This window comes from Sceloporus occidentalis, unplaced genomic scaffold (assembly GCF_023333645.1).
Source record: "Sceloporus occidentalis isolate IW3139 unplaced genomic scaffold, rSceOcc1.0.p SCAF_5, whole genome shotgun sequence".
NCBI lineage: Eukaryota > Metazoa > Chordata > Lepidosauria > Squamata > Phrynosomatidae > Sceloporus > Sceloporus occidentalis.
This window is the reverse complement of record NW_028316985.1, coordinates 112,153,423-112,173,942: the sequence shown is the minus strand read 5'-3', so window position 1 is coordinate 112,173,942 and position 20,520 is coordinate 112,153,423. Positions and strand designations below refer to the sequence as shown.

Below are 20,520 nucleotides of genomic sequence, written 5' to 3'. Positions count from 1 at the left end.
GAGGGAGGCTTCAAGTAAACCCAAAAAAGGTTATACTCCTGTTTTGCTCTTAGAAGTTTATTACACGAGGCACTTACCGCTGCCCAAACGTTGCTGAAGCGTTACCCAAATATTTCAGAAGCGCTGGAGATGGGATCATCTGTTGTGCTTCTGAAATGTCATAGACGTTTCAGAAGTGTGACGGATGATCCCACCTCTGGCGCTTCTGAAATATTTGGGTAACGCTTCAGCAACGTTTGGGCAGTGGTAAGTGCCCCGTGTGATAAACTTCTTAGTGTGAGTCTAAATACTGTATAAACTCATGTACTGTATAAGTCTATAAATTTAGGTTAAAAAAACCAGAGTCAGCTTATCCTTGGGTCAGAGTAAGTACTGTATTTTAACGTGTGTGTGTGTGTGTGTGTGTGTGTGTGTCAGGATGGATGGCATCCAGAAGGAAAATGTCCTAGATGCTGCAATATAGAACATGAGTGAAAGATAACCTGAGTTCAACAGGAAGCCATGATGTATATACATATTGAAGCATCCTATAGGGATATAACCCAAAGGCAGGACATGAGGGCATCAAGCTCCAATATGGCACAGTCATGGCACATGTGAGGCAGGAATCTGTATAACACACCAGTTGGGGGTTGCACTAAAATCTCTGCTAGAGGTTGTGTATATAAGGGAGGAGTTCCAATGCTCCAAATGTGTGATGTATAGTGGATGGTGGTGGAGCATTATGTCAGTCAGTGTAAGTACCTGTATATACTACAAGGAAGATTAAAAGCCTCTCAAAGAGAACTCAGCTGTTGTCATGTTTGCAGCTTCAGTGTAGGAGAAGGATTTCTCCAACTTGCATGAACTGTCTTTGGAGGTCTTTAAACACAGGCTGAATGGCCATCTGTTGGGGATGCTTTGATTGAGAGTTCCTGCATGGCAGAAGGGGGTTGGACTGGATGGCCCTTGCGGTCTCTTCCAACTCTATGATTCTATGAATGTCTATGAATGGCATTTGTTCCTGACACAAAACTTCTGTGTGTGGACTTTGGGTCACACATGCACCAACCATATGGTGAAAGGCAAGAGTTTGATCTGCCCTGGAACCACTGACCTCCTTCTACTCTCTCAGCCATCCAGCCTTTAGTATGTGCACAAATAGTTATGCCTGCTGGAATTTTGTAAGTTCTTTGGCATTTCCTTTACTTCGTCCTTTACATCCTTCATTACATGCGCCTAAGTTTTACCCTGGATTTATCTACAGGTCATATCAAAATCCAAAATTCTGGCCCCAAAACTTGCCCTCAGTTTATATCTGGGGCCAACTTATAGTCAAGTATATACAGTAGCTTCTATCAAACAGGAGACTAAGACTCATTTACACTGGAGAAATAATTCAGTCTGACACCATTTTAATTGCCATGGCTCAATGCTGTGGAATTTTGGGATTTGTAGGTGGGATACAGACCGCCAAAATGTAGTGTGGTGGCAGCGATTCTAGGGTTAGGGAGCGCACACCATTCAGATGCTCCCTAACCCTAGTACGTCCTCCGTATGTCAATCTGATGGCGCCCTGTCTACATGATGGCCGCGCCGTGTCCAAATGGCGCAGCCGTGACATGCTGGCGCCCTTTCTCTCTCTTCCTGCCGCTGTCGGGGTGTCCTTGGGGCATGAAGCCCCAAGGACACCTCTTTCCAGGCCTCTGAGGCTGCCGCTGTGGCCGCTCAGGGAAAGGGGCAGGTGCAGGCCACCCCAAAGGGGTGGTCTGTATCCCGCCATAGTTTGTTCTAGTATCAGAACTCTCAGAGAAGGCTAAATATAGCACAAAACTACAATGCTCAGAATTCCATAGCACTGAGCCAGGGCAGTTAAAGCGGTGTCAAACTGGATTATTTCTGCAGTGGGGATGAAGCCAAATAGGGAGGAAAATCTTTAGAGTTCTGTCAGTATATTGTAAGCCAACAAGGCATTTTAGCAAAGTTCATCAGAAAAATACAGTTGAGTACATAATAAAATACAGCACATATCATATGGCTATGTAAATAAACCATGTTCAATGAATTTATAATATTGTTTCTAGCTTTTCTTATGTAATTCCCTACATTTTTCTTGAATCTGGTGCCTAGTCTTATTTTTTTGGTTATGACATCTGATCATCCTGTATAGCACCTTCAGTTCCAAAACCCTGTTGGGAAAAAACTTCAATTCTAAAATTTTGTTTTAATAAGAAAAAGTATTTGCCTGCTGAGGGAAGAACAGCAAAGACAGGACCATTTGAACCCCTCTGGGAAGTTAAAGAACCTATGGTAACCATGGCTCTATCTCACATCCCCACCATTTAAAAAAACAAACACTTTTTAAAGAACAGTCAGAACCACTGGTCAGGATAATGTTAGTATAATGATGGCATTAAGCATTTTTTGCAATCATTTCTTTTTAGTAGCATAATCTAAAATTGGCACATTTGTGACTATAAATTGGCATGATTCGAAGTCTTAATTAATTTTTGGCAAGTGTTTATCTAAAGTTGCCCTAAACCTTACATTGCTTAACAGTAAACTGTTCCCATGCATTCTTTTTTGTTTTGTTTTACTGAAATGTTTCCCTTTTTATGATAATGTGTTTATGCGCATAAATGCTAGATAAATGGGTATGTTAAAAGAAGTAATCTTTTTTAAAAAGAAAAAAGAAGAAGAAACAAAACCACTCCATTTCCAAATATTCTAGTTGTATAATATTCATATATTGGCTGCAGTCCTGTATGGACCAGCATAGCAGAATAAGTCCCTCGTCAGAACTATAGATTACCATCACCAGTGTGAATTACTGAAAAGCCTCTGAGGCTGCTGTTCACAGTCATTCACAGAAGCATCTGGCCACATTCCTGTGTGTGTGCATGCCTTCAAGTTGCCTTTTGACTTATGGCAACCCCTTGAATTGCATAGGGTTTTCTTAGGCAAGAAATACTCAAGAAATTCTCTGAAATATAGCCTACAGCACCTAGCATTCATTGGCAGTCTCCCATCCAACTGTTAATCAGAGCTGACAATGCTTAGCTTCAGAGATCTACTCCCACAGCACCCAAACAAGAACATCCATAAATATTTTTTATAAATGTTTTCATAGGCAGGATACAGACCGCCCAAAAAGGGCGGTCTCCCGCTGCCCTGGTTTGCTCCGCGAGGGAGCTGTAGCGGACAAATCACACGGCTCCGTCACAGAGCAAAAAGAACCTGCAAAAAGCAGGTTCTTCTTGCGGCGCCTTTGTGATGCCACAATGGCGCACTTGCGGCATCACAAAGGCGCCAGGACATGCGGATGCTAGGCGTCTGTCAAGTCAAAATGGCGGTGCCCATGTAGACAGGGCACCACCATTTTTTTTTTCCCAGTACGCATTAGACTAACCCTAGTACATACTAGGGTTAGGGAGCATATGAATGGTGCGCGCTCCCTAACCCTACTGCCGCCGCCAACACACTACATTTTGCCAGTATGTATCCCGCCATAGAATTTTAAAACAGAATCAGATACATACAGAAATGAAAAACGTACCTTCACATAAATTCCAAACCCTACACATATGCATTAAAAAAAAAAAAAACTTCCAGCCTATCCAAAATAATTAAACCATCCCCACCCCCTAATCTCTCCAACTCCCTCTCCCCTTTAAAACTATAAATATAAAACTGTAACATTATACACACCATGAACACAACCTAAATAATGTAACAAACAAAAATTGACTTTCCATTTCCAATCCTTAGGACTGGAGCATGGCTTTGGTGCAGCTTCCGGCTTCTTAGGATGCATGCATCATTTAAACATCATACTTCCAAAGTGACCCATGACCCAAAGCTGCTTTATTTTGGCCCGTCTGTTTGGGCCCAAAGTTTCTTCAATATTCCAAGTTTGTAACCAGGATATTGCTGTCTTTTTTCTTCATATACAGCAAAAATAACTCTCAGACTTTTAGAAAATTGTCCACCAATTTTTCTTTAATCAACATCACCAATTTATCCATTTCAGCCAACTTCAAAATTTTAACAATCCATTGTTCTTCTCTAGGAAGATGGTCAATTTTCCAATTTTGGACATATAAGAATATTACTGCTATAATCATATGAGGTTGTATGACTGTTACGTGTATGTGCACTACTTCACCTCTCAACTACACACCCTTGTGGACATAATATACTTAGGCAACCCGGATGTCATTTATACCTTGCCTTAAAAATTGTCCTGTTATGTATTTCTCTGTTCCTATTCCACATTACTAGCTTATCTTGTATATAATGATGGTGCCAGGATACCTGGGTAGTCTGTTGTGGACTGGGTATTACCAAGAGGAGATTTCAACACAGGACAGCCTTTTTGGTGACATTACTAGCAGATTGTCATCTAGTTCTACTCCATGATGTGTATAACACATGTCAACTTTTGAAATTATTTTGTTCTTGCATATGAGAGTGGCATAAGCAAACATTAGCAGCCTTAGTATATGTGGCCAATCCACTGAAAACCACCTGTTGTCCACATTTTTATATCAACATCAGCAGCATCCTGTCTCTTCCCCAAAGTTGCTTACAAATTAGAGAGAGTACAATATAACTAAAAACATACAAAGGACCAATATTAAAACAGAATTAAATAATTAATAGCATTAAAAAAATTAAACACACAGATCAGGGGCATCCACCAAGAAAGCTCTATCTCATGTCCCCACTAGCTATATTTGTGAAGGTGGTAGGAGTGAAAGAAGAGCCACACTTAAGGACCTCAGGGCCCAGCCAGGGTTGTATGGAGAAATACCATCTGTCTTAAGAGCCTGAACCTAAGCTGTAGAGGTTTAAATGTAGAACAGAATTTAACATATAAAATTTAATTCAATAACATTGAATTTATATATTTAAGACATCAGTATTCCTTTTTAAATTTTACTTTTTTAAATTTTCTTTCTACTTCTGTTGTCTACAGTCCTGAAGGTTTAAGGCATGCTGCAGCATTGCATTATTTCGAGGTATTATTTTTGAAACACCGAGAATCATGGCTAGATTTTGCTGGAATAATTTTTCTCCAGTTCTTTTCTCTCTCCCCCAATTCATCCCCAGTAATTAATAGCTGCTTTCAAACACTCTGGTGTAAACCATCCAAAACAGATGATGTCAGCAGATATTATGTTTATTCCATTATGCCCAATATTACATTAATTGCCTGAAAATGCTGTATTGTGCTGCTAAGCTTATCATTTAAAAAACTTGTTCACTTGTGCGTAGCCAGATTAATAAGTACATTTCTTTTGCATGAATGGGGCATTTTATTACTGCAGCAGAATTGGGTTAGGAATCATTCTTGAAATATCATAAAGCCAATTAGCTACAGAATGCTAAGTTAAAAGACAATTCCAAAGTGAGTATGTAGAGATATGTTGTAGCACCTTAGAGGCTAACTTGAAAGAAATAAATTGGCAGCATGAGCTTTCATAGACTTCAGTCTAGTTCCTCAGATGCATTCTAAGGAAGTAGGCTGGAGTCTACAAAAGCTCATGCTGCCAATTTATTTCTTTCATTTAGTCTCAAAGGTGCTACAAGATCTCTCTACCTACTGATTCTACGGACTAACACAGCTATATCTTTGAATTCCAAGGTGAGTTACATTTGCCTAAAATGCACAGAATGCAACACACCTGAGCATGATGATATTACAGTGTTGTGATTAAAAGAATTTCTGGGGGCGTCATTGAACTGGGATCATCTTTTCTAGTTTCCCAGTAGATATGATTCACCTCCAGAACTAATACTGAATACTGGTTTATGATGGAGAAATTGATTTTCATATCCTTAAAAACAAGCCAGTGTTCAGATTTCTCCCAGTACATGAATTTGCCTCACAGTAAAACATTGGCCTTTCCAACATTTTTATTCCCTGCATACAGACACCAGTTGTAGTTTGTACCAGCTGCAAGTTGAACCTGGCTTCCACTTGCTTTCACCTTTTAAAAGATAGTTAGAAGCACAATGCAGATATTATCTGCAGATATCCAGGAAGTAGCATACAAGATGTTAACCCAGAGCCAACACTGGAATTCCACTGCCCCTTTCCCCACACAGAGAAAATATCCCAGTAAGGTCACACACAAGCAAACACATAGAATCATAGAATAATAGAGTTCGAAGAGACCACAAGGGCCATCCAGTCCAACCCCTTGCCATGCAGGAAATCCAAATCAAAGCATCCCCGACAGATAGCCATCCAGCCTATGTTTAAAGACCTCCAAGGAGCAAGATTCCACTACACCCCGAGGGAGTGTGTTCCACTGTCAGACAACTCTTACTGTCAGGAAGTTCCTCCTAATGTTGAACTGGAATCTCTTTTGCTGTAGCTTGCATCCATTGTTCCGAGTCCTAGTCTCCGGAGCAGCAGAAAACAAGCTTGCTCCCTCCTCAATATGCCATCCCTTCAAATATTTAAACAGGGCTATCATATCACCTCTTAACCTTTTCTTCTCCAGGTTGAACATCCCCAGTTCCCTAAGCCGTTCCTCGTAGGGCATGGTTTCCAGACCCTTCACTATTTTAGTCGCTCTCCTTTGGACCTGCTCCAGTTTCTCCACATCCTTTTTAAATTGTGGTGCCCAGAACTGGACACAATATTCCAGGTGGGGCCTGACCAGAGCAGAATATTGTGGCACTATTACTTCCCTTGATCTAGACACTATACTTTTATTGATGCAGCCTAAAATTGCCTTGTCCTTTTTAGCTGCCACATTGCACTGTTGACTCATGTTCAACTTGTGGTCTACTTGAACTCCCAGATCCCTTTCACATGTAGTTTCATTCAGCCAGGTGTCGCCCATCCTATATCTGTGCATTTCATTTTTTTCCGCCCTAAGTGCAGTACCTTACATTTCTCTGTGTTGAATTTCATTTTGTTAGCTTTGGCCCAGCTTTCTAGTGTATTCAGGTCATTTTGAATTTTGATCCTGTCCTCAGGGGTATTAGCTACTCCTCCTAATTTGGTGTCATCTGCAAATTTGATGAGTATGCCCCCAGTTCTGTCATCCAAGTCATTGATAAAGATGTTGAATAGCACTGGGCCTAGGACAGACCCCTGTAGGACCCCACTGGTCACTTCTCTCTAATGTTTTATTTGCTTATTAGTCTTTCCGTGGTTTGGTGGGGTTTTTTTTAATACCAGAAATTTTGTATTCTTGGAATTTATAAATTATGCCGTTCAAACCTTAAAGAAATAAGGATCATTTTAAAAGGCTGTAAAATTGCTTTGGACATATGAAGTGGAATCATTACATCAGTGCTGTTTCCTGTTGTTGCTGTTTCCTGGAAAAAAGGTGCTAGTTTTGATGCCAAAAAAATTATTTGTGTGTGTGTGTGTGTGTGTGCGCGCGCGCTCGCTCAAAAAAGTATTTGCTGCAAAACACCATATTTTTTTCTGGAACAAAATGCTCTGAAACTTGAAAAAAATAATTTAAAAATGTTCAAAAACATGCATGATATATTGAGAGGTGTTGAGATACCCATTGTTGAGAATGACAATAATTGTGAGTACTGTTTACATCATTTGTGGTGAGCGGTCAGATAACATCTACCACTTCCCTGTAACAACTCAAAAGTTTAGCATGATTTCAAGTAGATCTTGTTTATTCATTGGCAATTCTCACTCTGGTGAAATTATCTGTCTTTGCAAGTGCCTTTCATAGTGGTGATAATGATAATAATAGCACTGGTGAAGTTGTCATTACAGAAGGTTTCAGCTGCAGTTCAGGGTCTAACTATTGCTTATTATACTAACAGAGGAAATAATGTGGGATTAAATGGTTTTATGAAACAGAACATTGAAAAGATAAGCAGATTTGGATGCTTTTCTGTTGCCTTTCTGTTTGTACATGCCTTTTCCACTAATTGGTCATTTTTTAACTTAACAGAGTAATAAGCCTGAGAAAGTGTTGCCAGTCCAATCGCTAAAATTTTATCTTGGAGTGAAGAAGAAACTGAAGCCACCAACAAAGTAAGAAAGACGGCAAGAAAATTACTGTGTCTGTTTCACCAGCAGTGTTGCTTTTCTGATGACAGAGGGGTATAAGTTTTTAGCAGCCCAATAAAAAGCTAATCTATATCCATCCATTCTTCTGCATTAAATCATAACTCTGTAAGGTTAATTGTTGTTTGTGTAAAGGTAGTCCTTTGCACAGGGCCTAAATACCCTAAAGGTGGCAGATTCTGTATGATCTTGGAAAGTAAGCAGGGTCAACCCTGGTTGCTTCTTGAATGGTAGACTCCCAACAAATACCAGCTGCTGTAGGCTATATTTCAGAGGAAAGACCTGGCAAAATCACCTCTGATTATTTCTTGCATAAGAAAATCCTGTGAAATTCAAGGGATCATCATAAGTTGACAGGCAACTTGGAGGTGCATACACACACAGTCCTTTGTGCTGTTTGTTTCTTCTGTATTTTTTTAAATTGATCTTTCCTAATTTTGGAGTGGTTTCTTTTGTGAATCATCTTAATTATATGTTCATATTGTCTCAGAGCATCCTACTTGATCTAGTGATGGGTAGATTTTCAAGGCTGTAAATGGTAAAACATCAGTTTAGTCTTCTTTGTTTCAAATTCAAAGCCAGAGGAGAAGAAAACAATGCCTTTTCTAAATGTGGTTTGGACAAATGTGTGTTTGGATCTGTGCAGATCTACTTCTCACCTAACTCTCTAGCCTTACAATCTCCATTTTGCTTGTGTGGGAATTCCTCTCTCTGCTTTTCTTTTTCCTTCTTAACTTTTGGGACCACTGTGGTTACTACTATTACATCAGTGCCATCATTTTTGTGAAACCCACATTTGTCCAAACCACTGTTTTAAACTATGGTATGAAATGGGTTTGTGATCTGTAATTTTTATCTCATTTTATTTTTATGCACATTTTTGAGATATAAAGTATAGTTACACATTTTCTCACTCATGTACATTGAGGCCATCCATTTTAAAAAGTAACCAAACAATATTTTGCATATAATTGCAAAATGTCCAAAACATCTTGAAAACTCACCATCAGTAGAACTTTTTCTTTCTTTCTTGCAAGCAGGAGCAAAATAAACAAAGATTTGTGTTCCTAACCCATGCATGCACAGAGATTTTTGCACATGATGTTTTGAGCAAAACTTTGAACAAAGTTTGAACAAAACCAGTGTATGAAAAACATAGAAAAAACCTTGTTGCCAAAGCACAACACTTTGTATTTGAGCCCCACACTATCCTAGCGTCCTTCTCATTCTGTGAAGCACACTGGACTTATTAAGAGAAGCAGTCAAGTACTGAAACATCAGATCGTCTCAACCAAGTATACCGTGGTGACAATTCTCCTCACTTGGTCTTACTCTGAAGGGAAATGAGCTGCTATACATACCTTACAACCCTTGCTCTGAGGAAATAATAAAAATAAATCATGTCCCTAGCCAGGGATAATAGTACATTGCTTTGGATGATCTTTTGATCTGATTTGTCTTACAGAATATTAACTAAACTACTGACTTTAGTTTTGTTAAGTTTATTTGTAAAGTCAGAATGTCCTAAGATTCTTCATTGCTTTGTGTTTTGTTTTTCTGTTTGCAGTTGGGGTCTAACATTATACTCTGAGAAGTATCACTGGTAAGTAAGCAGAATATACACACCCCACCATCCTGACTACACATTTATATTTGTAAACCAAAGGTTATAAGGATTGTTTTTTTTTAGGAAAAAATAAATGAGAAAGTGTCACTGATAAACTGATCAGTATTTCCTTGCTGAAAGATTGCTGTTCAGGAAAATCTAAATGATTAGAAATCATGTGGTATTTTCAGGTATGTGAACTTGGTCACACACATCATTTTGTGAAAATGAACAGTTCTTTCTATTGGATTCTGGGGTTTTCATATGTAGACATACATTCATGTGGTTGATAATCTGCCCCCCCCCCCCCCCCCCCCAGTTTAGGTTCAGCATCACATAGTGAGAAAGTTTAGGATGAAAGACAATAATTTTCCTATGGAGAATTATATCTAAGAAAATATTTGAGACCATGTTCTTTGCATTTCTTTCCTTAAGAGATTTCAGAATTAAAAATTGGTTGACAAAAATTTTTTGTTGCTAACTGTTGTTAATAACAAATTTGTTGTTAACATGAGTCCAGTTTGACTCATGGTTTGATCTGCTAAACATATTAAGTAATGAAAATCCAAATTCAGTCCGTGTCTACCCCATGATATTTATTGTTGCTTCATTACATCTTGATAATAATTGTGCACTTACTGTGGCAAAATTTGGATAAGTACAGCCTAGTTAGAATCCATTTGACATGGTGTATGCTGTATGTTGTTTCACTGGAACTAGATTCATGTTAATGTGTTTCTTCTAGGCATTTATGCTGCGATGGACAGGATTCTCAGCTTGAATGGCTGAGCTGCATTTTTCTTGCACAGGTATTATTCCTTCATGTTATTCATAAAAAAGGAATTGTGTTGGCTCTTGAAAATAAATTTAAATTTTAAAGCATGTGCAGTGTATGTTTATGTATTTCTTTGCCTATTTCTGTGTACGCTCCCCAACAAATATTAATTTTAAACAAACAAAACAACCCTACCATTTCAAAATACAATTAAAATTTAAATCTATACATAGAAACCATTATAAATAAAACAATGCCTCTTACTACTCTTAGGGGTGGCGAGATGCCCCCTTTTTCTGCCCAGGAAGCAGGCCGTGGCAACCACACGCTGCAGCCTGTGCACAGAGCAAAAAGAAGCCCCCAAAGGGGGTTCTTTCTGTGCTGCAGGATGGGCGCAATTGGCGCACTCGCATGCCATGATGATGCCCTTCAGCGTATTAAAGCAACAGAATTTTGTGCCATCCTGAAAATTAACACAGCGTGTTTTCCTGAGCTAGAATCCATTTTATTATAAAAAGTACAACACAAATTTGGCCAGACGTATTTTTTTAACTATCTTTATTCAAAACATGGTTCAAATACATAAAACCTCCATGCATTAACTACAGTTGTCTGCATATCAAGCCACCTTAAGTCCCTGTACTGGGAGGAAGGTGGGATGATGATGATGATGATGATGATAATAATAATAGAATTATTATATAATTCATGTCAATTCATTGTCACCTAAACCTCAATCCTCTCCAAAATTAATTCCTGTCCAATCTCTACATCATCACTATCTATCATGTTCTCATCTTTGATACTCTTTCTTCTGTCACTTCATATTCGAAAACCTTCTAATACCTCCTACCCTTCTATATTTCTCAATGGATTATCATAGTTGGGGCTTACCATGCTTGAATCACTATGGTAAGTGGGTTTTTAACCATGGTAAGGCTCCATGTGATAATTCCAGACCACACTTCTAATCTATCCTACCTTCTGTTTCCATCTGTCTCTCCTTCTTTCCAGGGACGTAGCCGGGGGGGGGGGGGGCGTTCTTGGGGTCTGGACCCCCCTTCCATTAGAAAAATGAATGGTGTGTGCTGCTGCGCCGCTGCATTCAAGCCCCATTATAATGGTGGCACTTAGTCTGGACCCCCCCTTCCTAAAATCCTAGCTACGTCCCTGTTCCTTCTTTCCTTCCTTCACTTCCTCAAACTTCACAATACTCTACAATTCATAGCTTGACTTCCTTCCTAGCCTCCTCTGGATTCCTTTTTTCATCAATTTGACCGGACGTGTTTGACACATTAGTGGAAAAAACATTCTGCCTTAGCTTTGTAACTAATACAAAATAGATATAGGTCAGTTCTCTTGTTTTTGGATCAACAAACTTTCTTATGAACTCTCAGTCCTTTGTTATTTGTAGACCATAGAACTAGGATGAATTCAATCTCAGTCACAATCAAGTCTTCTCAGAACAATCTCCTATTCAGCTCCTTAAGTGAAGAAACTGTAAAGATTTCTATGGCAACCGCAATCAAATAGAATGGGGGGGACACTTCATGAAGATTAACATAAGTGGTGTCAAAATGAATAGGTTCACAGGCTACGGCTAAGGAAATTGGTTGAAACTCTTGAGACAATAATGTGAAATATAAATCAGTCATTACACCAGCAATATGTAGCTCTAGACTGGCAGCCTATGCCTTCTAAATATTCTAATTCATTGTGTAAAAAATGTGCGTCTCTCTGTGTGCATACACTCCTAAATACATAAATACACATATGAATACACATATTGACAGTATGCCTTCCTTTTTTCTTTGTCTGGGGAACACATTTTGTTTTCAAAAGGAAGCCATCTTTTTGTAATAGCTTCTTTGACTCTGCTTATACTAGTATCTTCTTGGATTTGCCTATATCATGCTAATTTGTGATAAATGTTTCTCTATAAACTTCCTACTGTGGTTTTGAATAACTTGGGTGGATTTGACTATCTTCACTTTCCTTTTCTGTTTCTTTTTAACCATTCAGGCTGAGAAACTTCATCCTTTCAAGCCTTTGGCAACTGTTGACTTAATAGCACTGATCATAATAGCTATTAAATTTAAAACATTGCAGTCACTGTTTTCATTTGGATCAGCACCACTCACACCTTACACTATGTTTTGGATAGACACTTAGGGTTACTGTATACACTCATGTATAAGTCTATATATTTTAGTGCTAAGATTGACCCAAAAAATCTGAGTCAGTTTATCCATGGGTCAGTGTAAGTACTGTACTTTGGCTCTTATTAAAAAGGAACCATTTGCTGGTGAAAGACAAAAGTCTAATCTGTCCGGAAAGCACTGATTTCCCCCTCTATTCTCTCATCTATCCAGTCTTTAGTGTTAGTACCAACAGTTATGCCTGCTGGAATTTTGTTAGTTCTTTGGCATTATTTTCCTTTGCTTCATCCTTTAGAGCCTTTGATACAAGCCCCTATGTTTTACCCTCAAACATAACAAAACAAGCTCATTATTGATTTACCCTCAAACTATCCATGGATCATATCAAAATCCATAATTTTGCCCCCAAAACATGCCCTTGACTTAAGCATGAGGTCAATCTATAGTCAAGTATATACAGTAAATAAAAGGCCACTTATTCTCTAATGTACACTTAAGATATCTAGATATTTGGAAATTGTTCTCCTGACTGGAATGTGCATTTACTAGTTCACTTGAGGGCAATTGGAATTGTCCATTACTACAATTTTTTCACCTTTAGATGTCTCACTGTTTTTATTCATTGTCTTTGACTCACACTGATAATCTGGTCTGATAATCTACCATCCCTGCACACCTGTGGAAGATCAATAACACCTCCTCCTCATCCATAGGGTCAGATAAATTGGCAGGCAGCTTCAAGGCACATATGTAAATCCACACAGCAAATATTCCTATAGCTCCTACAGCTTTCTTCATTTTTAAAGCTATTTTTGATATTAAGCACCAGCAATCAATAATGAGCTTGTAAAGGGGCTGATGGAGAGAGAGGGAGAAGGAGAAGGAGAATGAATGTGAAAGAGAAGTGTGCTCAAGACAACAATGTGCATGTGTCCAATTAATCAGTAAAGGACCTACACCCATATAAGTGTATGTGTGTGGGATCCTTCCACATGGAATGGAAATGCAGAACCACTCAGAGTTCATAACCTAATGGAAGGAGCCTTGTGCACATGTCTCCATATAAATACAGGAGCCCTTTAAGATTGACACCAATCATGTGTTAGCTGGGGATGTTTCCAGTGTCTACCTCATTATCTGGAGGTAGTGCTAGCCAATTTATATTCCATATCCTCTTCATATGTACACTGCTGAGTGCCTAAAAGAACTTTTAAGGTTAGCCTATTTTGGTTCCCATATTCTTAAAATCTTCTATTTTGTTTCCTATTGTCAATTAAATGGTTTGTGATTTGTAACCATCATCTCTGTAACACAAGACAAATTTTCTTTCACAGCACAGTAATATCTGTCCACCAGATGGAAAGGTGAGGAAGCAATCTATTACAAAAAATCCAAAAATTGGAGGCTTACCTTTAATACCAATCCATCAAGAAGGAACCATTCCAAAAGCTAAAGTCAACGCATCAGAGGTAAGTTCCTGGTTAAATTTGAGGATCAACAGTTTCTGGTGCAGTCTTGCCTCTGTCCTGCTGTAGAGAACTCTAGTGTCAAAGCATCAAAAACATTCAAAGACTTGCTAGTGTGACCCTAGCAGAACAGAAGAAAGACCCTGTTCTTTTTCTTCTCCATGATGGTGTTAGTGTTTATAAAACCAGTTCCCTCTCATTTTAAACATGGTAAGGAAATTATTGACACCAATTGCAGGGCTGGTGTAAATGAACCTTCTATGTTGGGGATATATGTCCATGGACTAGGAAAACTTTCGTTCCTCCAGACCCAAAGTATCCTTCACCTTCTCCCATCCTGACACTAGACTCTACAACTGGTGAGGTGATGCCTAGAGAAGGTTGACCTCCTGCTCTGAGGGTAGACTTCTTTACCTGCCCTCAGAAGGGGCCAAATCATCTTCTGGGCCCTGGAAAGGATAGCTTTGGCTTTTAGCCTATGCCTAGTGTTTATATGTATATAACATTCCAGCATTAATTAGAACAGTGAATATTACTATCATATATGGATGTACTCACGGACATCACATTCTAAATTATGCCAAAAAAGTCATCTATAAACCAAAGAAGAATATAAGTATTCTGTATCAGTTCTGTATTAAATCTGCACTATATATTTTTGAATTTATGTCATAATAATGTTTTGATGTTTACTAGGGAATGTGTGGTTTTTATGTAACTTCATCAGAAGTATTGTTTTGTTTACTTTTTTGACATCGTTTATTTTAAGCAAAAGTTTTTTCTGGTGTGGGAAATCATCCATTAGAATAAAAATAAAACTAATCTACTTGAAAGCCTCAAATCTATCAGCATAATTTCACTTTTTGGCATGTGCTGTATTACTTCTCCCCCCACCCCCAAACCAAGGCACTTCCGGAAATATAAACATAATGGAAATTTGTAACTGTTAAGTTCCAGATGAGATTTCATTTACCACTATCATCATAATGGTAAACAAAATCTTCTCTGGAACATAACAGTTACAAGTTTTCATTATAACCCCTTTTGACTGGAAGAAGAAATTGGTTGGAACCATAGCAACATATTCCTACCATATTCCAGCAGACATTTAGAGTCTGATGGGAATTGTCTCTTCAACATGCATGTCTTCCAAATGAATCTTGAGCTCCCACAAGGAGTACAGTTATGTCTTTTGAGTATAAGTGTTAATTTTATTCTGAGGTGAAGCAGGGAGAAGATAAAATTTATAGCCCTAACGTACCCATCCACAATGACTAGAAATCATTGAAAGCATATGGGGACACAACAGATGGTTTGTCTATGTGGATATAATTCATTTTGGAGTTATCAGTTTGGGAATTCACAAAAAGTTTTTGTACATGATGAATGATAATTAAGGTGATACAAACTTCTCTTGACTTTGGAATGTCCCGATTCTTTTCCTCTGATTTTGCTATCTGCTTTCCTTCTTCTTGCCTGTTCCTTCTAAAACACTCCAGCTTTTACATATCCTTTCATTTTGTAATCTCTACCTTTACATCCTTCTTTCCCTAACCAAATTCTTGGTCATCCGATTTTGGGTTGGGAAACTAAGGTTGACTTAGAGGCTGGAGCCATCCCACAGCCTGGTAACATCAAGACTTGTGCCCATGCTGCCTGTTGTCATAATAGGATGGACCTTTTCCTCCATCACTTTGGCCAGGAACCCAACTTTGCTGCTTCTTCCTCTTCCCAAGCTGGGAGGAGAGGGAAGGACCAAATCACTACCAAACAGTATTTGCAAATGCCAGTTGACATCATGGCTGCTTCCACTCCTCCTCCTCTTACCCTTCTCCAGTTAATTTGTAGAGAGTGTGGGGTGTGTCTTAGGAGAAGGTGGAGAGGGTTGCCTGTACATATGGGGGACTGCCTTGAGATAGATTAAGCACATAACCTGGAAGATCTGTTTCTCTCCTTTATCACCTTGCTGAAGCTGAGACACTTTTTCTTTTACCATTTTGTAAATGTATTCAGTATTCAACTTTTTGCTCTCATATATTCTGACTGATCTTCCTGCTCTCTCCATCCTTGCAGTCACTGAAGCTGGAAGCCTGAAGGACAAGAGTCTTTCTTCAGACCATTTAATTTTTGTAGGCACATTGGAAATTCATATTAATAATATACAGTAATGGTTGCCCTTCTTCTTACACATTAGAAAAATGTGACATAGGAATTGGGGCTAGGAGTACAATACAGCTGAGTCTGATGTTGAGATTATTGGGGGGGAAAGCCTTTCTTGTATGAAAGAGTCTGATCTTAGAAATCTTTTGCACTTAACAACCCTCTAGACTGATGTCCACTTTTGCTTTAAGAGTAATGAGTAATAGATAATTATTCAAAGTTATTTTCTGTATGTCATTCATTTTCTGTCCCCTTTTATTCAGAATTCAAAGTTTAAATCTGAAAGTGACTTAACAGAAGACAAGAGGGGTTTAAAGGAAAGAGCATTACGGGTCGCTCAATGCTTGGAACGCAAGGAGGAAAAAACCCGAAACCGTGGAAAAAAGCACCGAAGTCTGATATGTTTGGACGACATGGATCAAGATGTTGCTGCTTTGCACCAAAGACCCTACAAAGATTCAAAGACACCAAAGAAGAGTGAGAACAAAGCCAGCCAGATCCAGTTGGAATCTGATAAGCAGCTTCCAGCAAATCTTATTCAAGAACTCCACACCGTCTTACAGAGGCACAGAACTTTCAATGATCAGTCTTAGAGACACTTCTTCAGATCTGTACGTCAGTGACTTTATCATTCTAGGAAGTAAAATGTATTGTCTATATACAGTGTACAGGCCGATGGATGGATGGATGGATAGATAGATAGATAGATAGATAGATAGATAGGAAGATACAGAAGCAACATATGCCTTCCTATTTTATACATGTAAATATTGAAAAAATAGGTGCTATCTGCCAATGGAGGTGCTTCCATAATTCTGTATGTATGTAGTGGAAACTCTGGCAACAACTGTGTATTGCAGCTACCCAATGTCTGCCCAGAAGATGTGTCCCAGGATAGTACCTGACAGTTTTATAAGTCAGGGTGGAGAGGCTGATGAATACTCACAGTGCTATTGTATATAGTTAAGACTGGTGAATTGTCAGTTTGGATGTCAACAGCTGTTATCTCAAGTTATGTAACTGTGCAGTAGATTGCATGGGAAAAGGACATCTAGTCCTCTGTAAGAGATGGCTTTGTTTCTACATTCTACTCTTTGTGGCTATTGTGCATGGTTTGAAGATAACAGAAGAACAGAAAAAGACACAGAGGCAATACTTGCCTTCCTCTTTTTTATTTTTAGCCTAGATGGACTATTGACAGTGACCTTTATGTTTAGAAACAACCCTTTTGTAGATCCTGGGGTTAATCCACAATATACTATTAATAATTAATGCATTTTAACTCTTAGCACTCCACATTATGAAATGCTGGGATTTGTAGTTTTTCTCTCTGCCAGTGAATTCTAAAGCTGCAGTTCAAGGGAGTGCACTACAGCTCCCTAGCAGAAAATTGTAAGAACATCACCATACTATGAAACCAAGGATTCCATGGGATGGAGCCATAGCAGTTAATGTAATATCAAAGTGCTGTAAAAGTGCAGTGTGTAGTTATACCTCTTCCAAGGGTCACAGTTGGCTGTCCTTCTCTAGAACACATTGTAGCAGAGGTGGGCAACATAGAAGGATGAAGGGGCTATTGTTTTTACCCCAAGGACAACAGCAGTTTCAAGAGGAGTGAAAAATAAAAAGTGGAAGAGGCCAAAGATACATTTCCAGTTTCATCTTTGGCTGGTTGTCGGTGCTCCATTTTACTTTAAAACCAGTGCTCCGTGAGGCTTCCAGAAGCAGAAAATTACATTATTTGGAGGATGCCACTGGGTAGAGTTTGGGAGACCCCAATGCCTGCAAAAATGGCTTTGGAATCCATATGCCATTCCTGGGCCATACCATGCCCACCCTGCTGTACAATCTCACATTTAAACAGTAGTGATGGGTTAATATAGAGCTGGGTATAGAATACAATCCAACAAAACTATTAAAATTCTTCTGCCTCTGTGTTTGGGTTTTGAGTCCTCTTTCATTTCATGAAAGCAAATCCTACCCAATCCCTGTTGGTATAGTTAATGCCACTCTTTACTTAGGAAGCAGGACTTCTGTGTTTATACTGGGGCTTGCTGAAAGAAGCATAGGTGTGTCTACGGTAGTTACATTTGCTATGTAAAGTGCAGAGCTGCTCACAGTCATAGAACAGGTATTTTTCTGTGCTTTGTGAAATTTAAAATATGAAGTGGTGAACTGAAGAAAAGGAGACTAATCCAGGGGTGGCCCTGCACTTTCATGTGCCCATGATGTTCTAGAACACTATCCTATCCTAGGTTGCAAAGCTGCTAACAAGAATGATGTTTGTACTGTAGAACATTATGATGTACAGTATATAAAATGTCAGTAGTCCCAGATAATAAGACACTGCATACCACAGGATTGAGATGAACAATATTGGTCTGTGCACATAGCACTGTACAGTTACAGAGTCAAACTGTACAGAGATTACTTTTTGTGTGGTTGAATGGCCCTGTCTGTATGTGTTTTATTTTAAAAAAAAATACAACTGGAAGATAATCTCTTCTAGTACTTCTTGCTATGCTAAGTTTTTTTATTTGCACATAGATTTCACATTCGTTTTTGTTTTTTACAAATGCTAACGTGAAAAATGTGGTCCTTTAACTGTGATTAGAATTGGTAGAGTTAGTCCCTTTGGGATATGATGGTTTGATTTGCACCTTATTCTGTATAGACCAGGCTGAAAGTTTAATAATATTTTAGTGACTTTACCAAAAGTCATGAATGTAATGTTTTGAGTAACTGTACTGCTAAAGAGAGATTATCTCTGTTTATGCATAATTTGCTGCTACTAAGAAAGTGAAAAAATAAATAAAAATAAAGTGAAGTTGACCATCATGTTGACTTCCAAACCGTAACTAAAGCATCATATATTCAATTTTTATAGGTAACTGTTGCAGGAAAATAAATTTAGGAGATTTCAGGAGTGATTAAAGGAATATCTTAAATCTTACTCCAGATGTAATGATTGTTCATGTGAATAAGAAGTGCAGAGGTGGGAAAGACATGTTGCAATAGCCATTGTGTGGATTACATCAACACTACTACCAAATATAAGGTATCAGCTTAGCAGCTGTCAGCTAGGATCCAAGGAAGTATTGTAGATGCTCTTCTTGCAATTGTCGTCCTTTTAATGAGATAATAATAAGCTCACCATAGTGATGTTTAGTTCAACAGAACTGGACCTACAAGGGAAGTGTTTTACAACATTGTCATTGCAGCATTGTAAACTGTGTGTTAGAGTTTCAGCCATCTGCCATGTGATTTTTTTAATGACAAAAATAGCTGGGACAATTTTTCAAAAAGTCTATTTGTGTTTATTACCTTTTTTTGGCGAACAAGTAGGAACAACAGGTACTCAAACACCTACTCATGTGGACATACATTTTTCAGCTTTGGATGTTTGGTTATTGTGGAAGACTCTTCACTTGCCACCTACGTTTTCCACCTTTGTTGATTTGGGGCCTTTCTGCACCCTTCAATACAAAAGATTTTTCACTGGAGACAAGGTGTTTAAAAGGTGCTACTGCTATTAACTATTATTATCCCACTTCTGCACCTATGTGGTCTTATTTTTGTTTTGAGTAATTACATACGCCGTTCTAAATGGTGTTTATGTTAGTACCATATGTTCTCCCCTGCAAATTGCGCCTTGGTAACATAGCCAATAATTCAGTTTTTTCTTTTAAATCTCAGCATTAACTCACCCAGGACTGCAAACAATTTTAAATCTAGCCATTATGAGCAAATTGAGGTTAGCTCATTCTCTAAATGAATAGGTTTAATAATGGTTTGTTTTCTTTCCTGTCTTGATTTCCAATATCTGCCAATTAAGAGCTAATCACATTAGGGTTTGAATAGTTTTTGCCATTTACATCTACATATTTCACATTGTTAAAAGAAAGAAAAACACTACATTGTTAACTCTGGTTTTTGTTCTTTTGTGTGGCTTAATATGTTTGGGAGTCTCCAAAACTGTGGGAACAGGCATTTAACCTTTGGTTTGTTTAAGCATTCAAGGAGGGTTCACAGGTTAATCTGTTTCCACTCCCTTGTGTTTTTTTGGTCACAAGAGCCTCCTCTGTAAGTGAAGGCTCTCTGTAATTTGGTACAGCTGAATCACTAGCTATCAGTCCATGAGGAGAGTTTCCATGGATAGAGGAGGCTATACTTCATTTAAGCTATGAAAAATGAATAGGATTAGGTAAAGCTCCCAGAATTTAGCCAAATTTACTGCATATTCAAGTCATTTTCAGGGGCTCAATTTCTGTATTGTGTGATAGGGGAGCATCCTTTAACTCCTCACAAATTTTTCA

General features: G+C 38.5%; 1 protein-coding gene across 2 annotated transcripts in view; it reads left to right on the top strand.

The window, feature by feature from the left end:
• The window catches only part of ARAP2 (ArfGAP with RhoGAP domain, ankyrin repeat and PH domain 2), a 138,078-nt gene extending 119,047 nt beyond the window's left edge, over positions 1 to 19,031 (top strand). Inside the window, exons 29-33 of one of the 2 annotated variants that reach the window (XM_089525069.1) lie at positions 7,923 to 8,005; positions 9,606 to 9,641; positions 10,390 to 10,453; positions 13,913 to 14,047; positions 16,468 to 19,031. In XM_089525069.1, coding sequence (XP_089381195.1) covers positions 7,923 to 8,005; positions 9,606 to 9,641; positions 10,390 to 10,453; positions 13,913 to 14,047; positions 16,468 to 16,797 — 648 coding nt within the window. In that variant the 3' untranslated portion in view covers positions 16,798 to 19,031. Of the gene's footprint in view, positions 1 to 7,922; positions 8,006 to 9,605; positions 9,642 to 10,389; positions 10,454 to 13,912; positions 14,048 to 16,467 lie in introns of those variants that run through there. The other variant, XR_016281281.1, reaches the window with a different exon arrangement.
• The last annotated feature ends 1,489 nt before the right edge of the window (positions 19,032 to 20,520 follow it).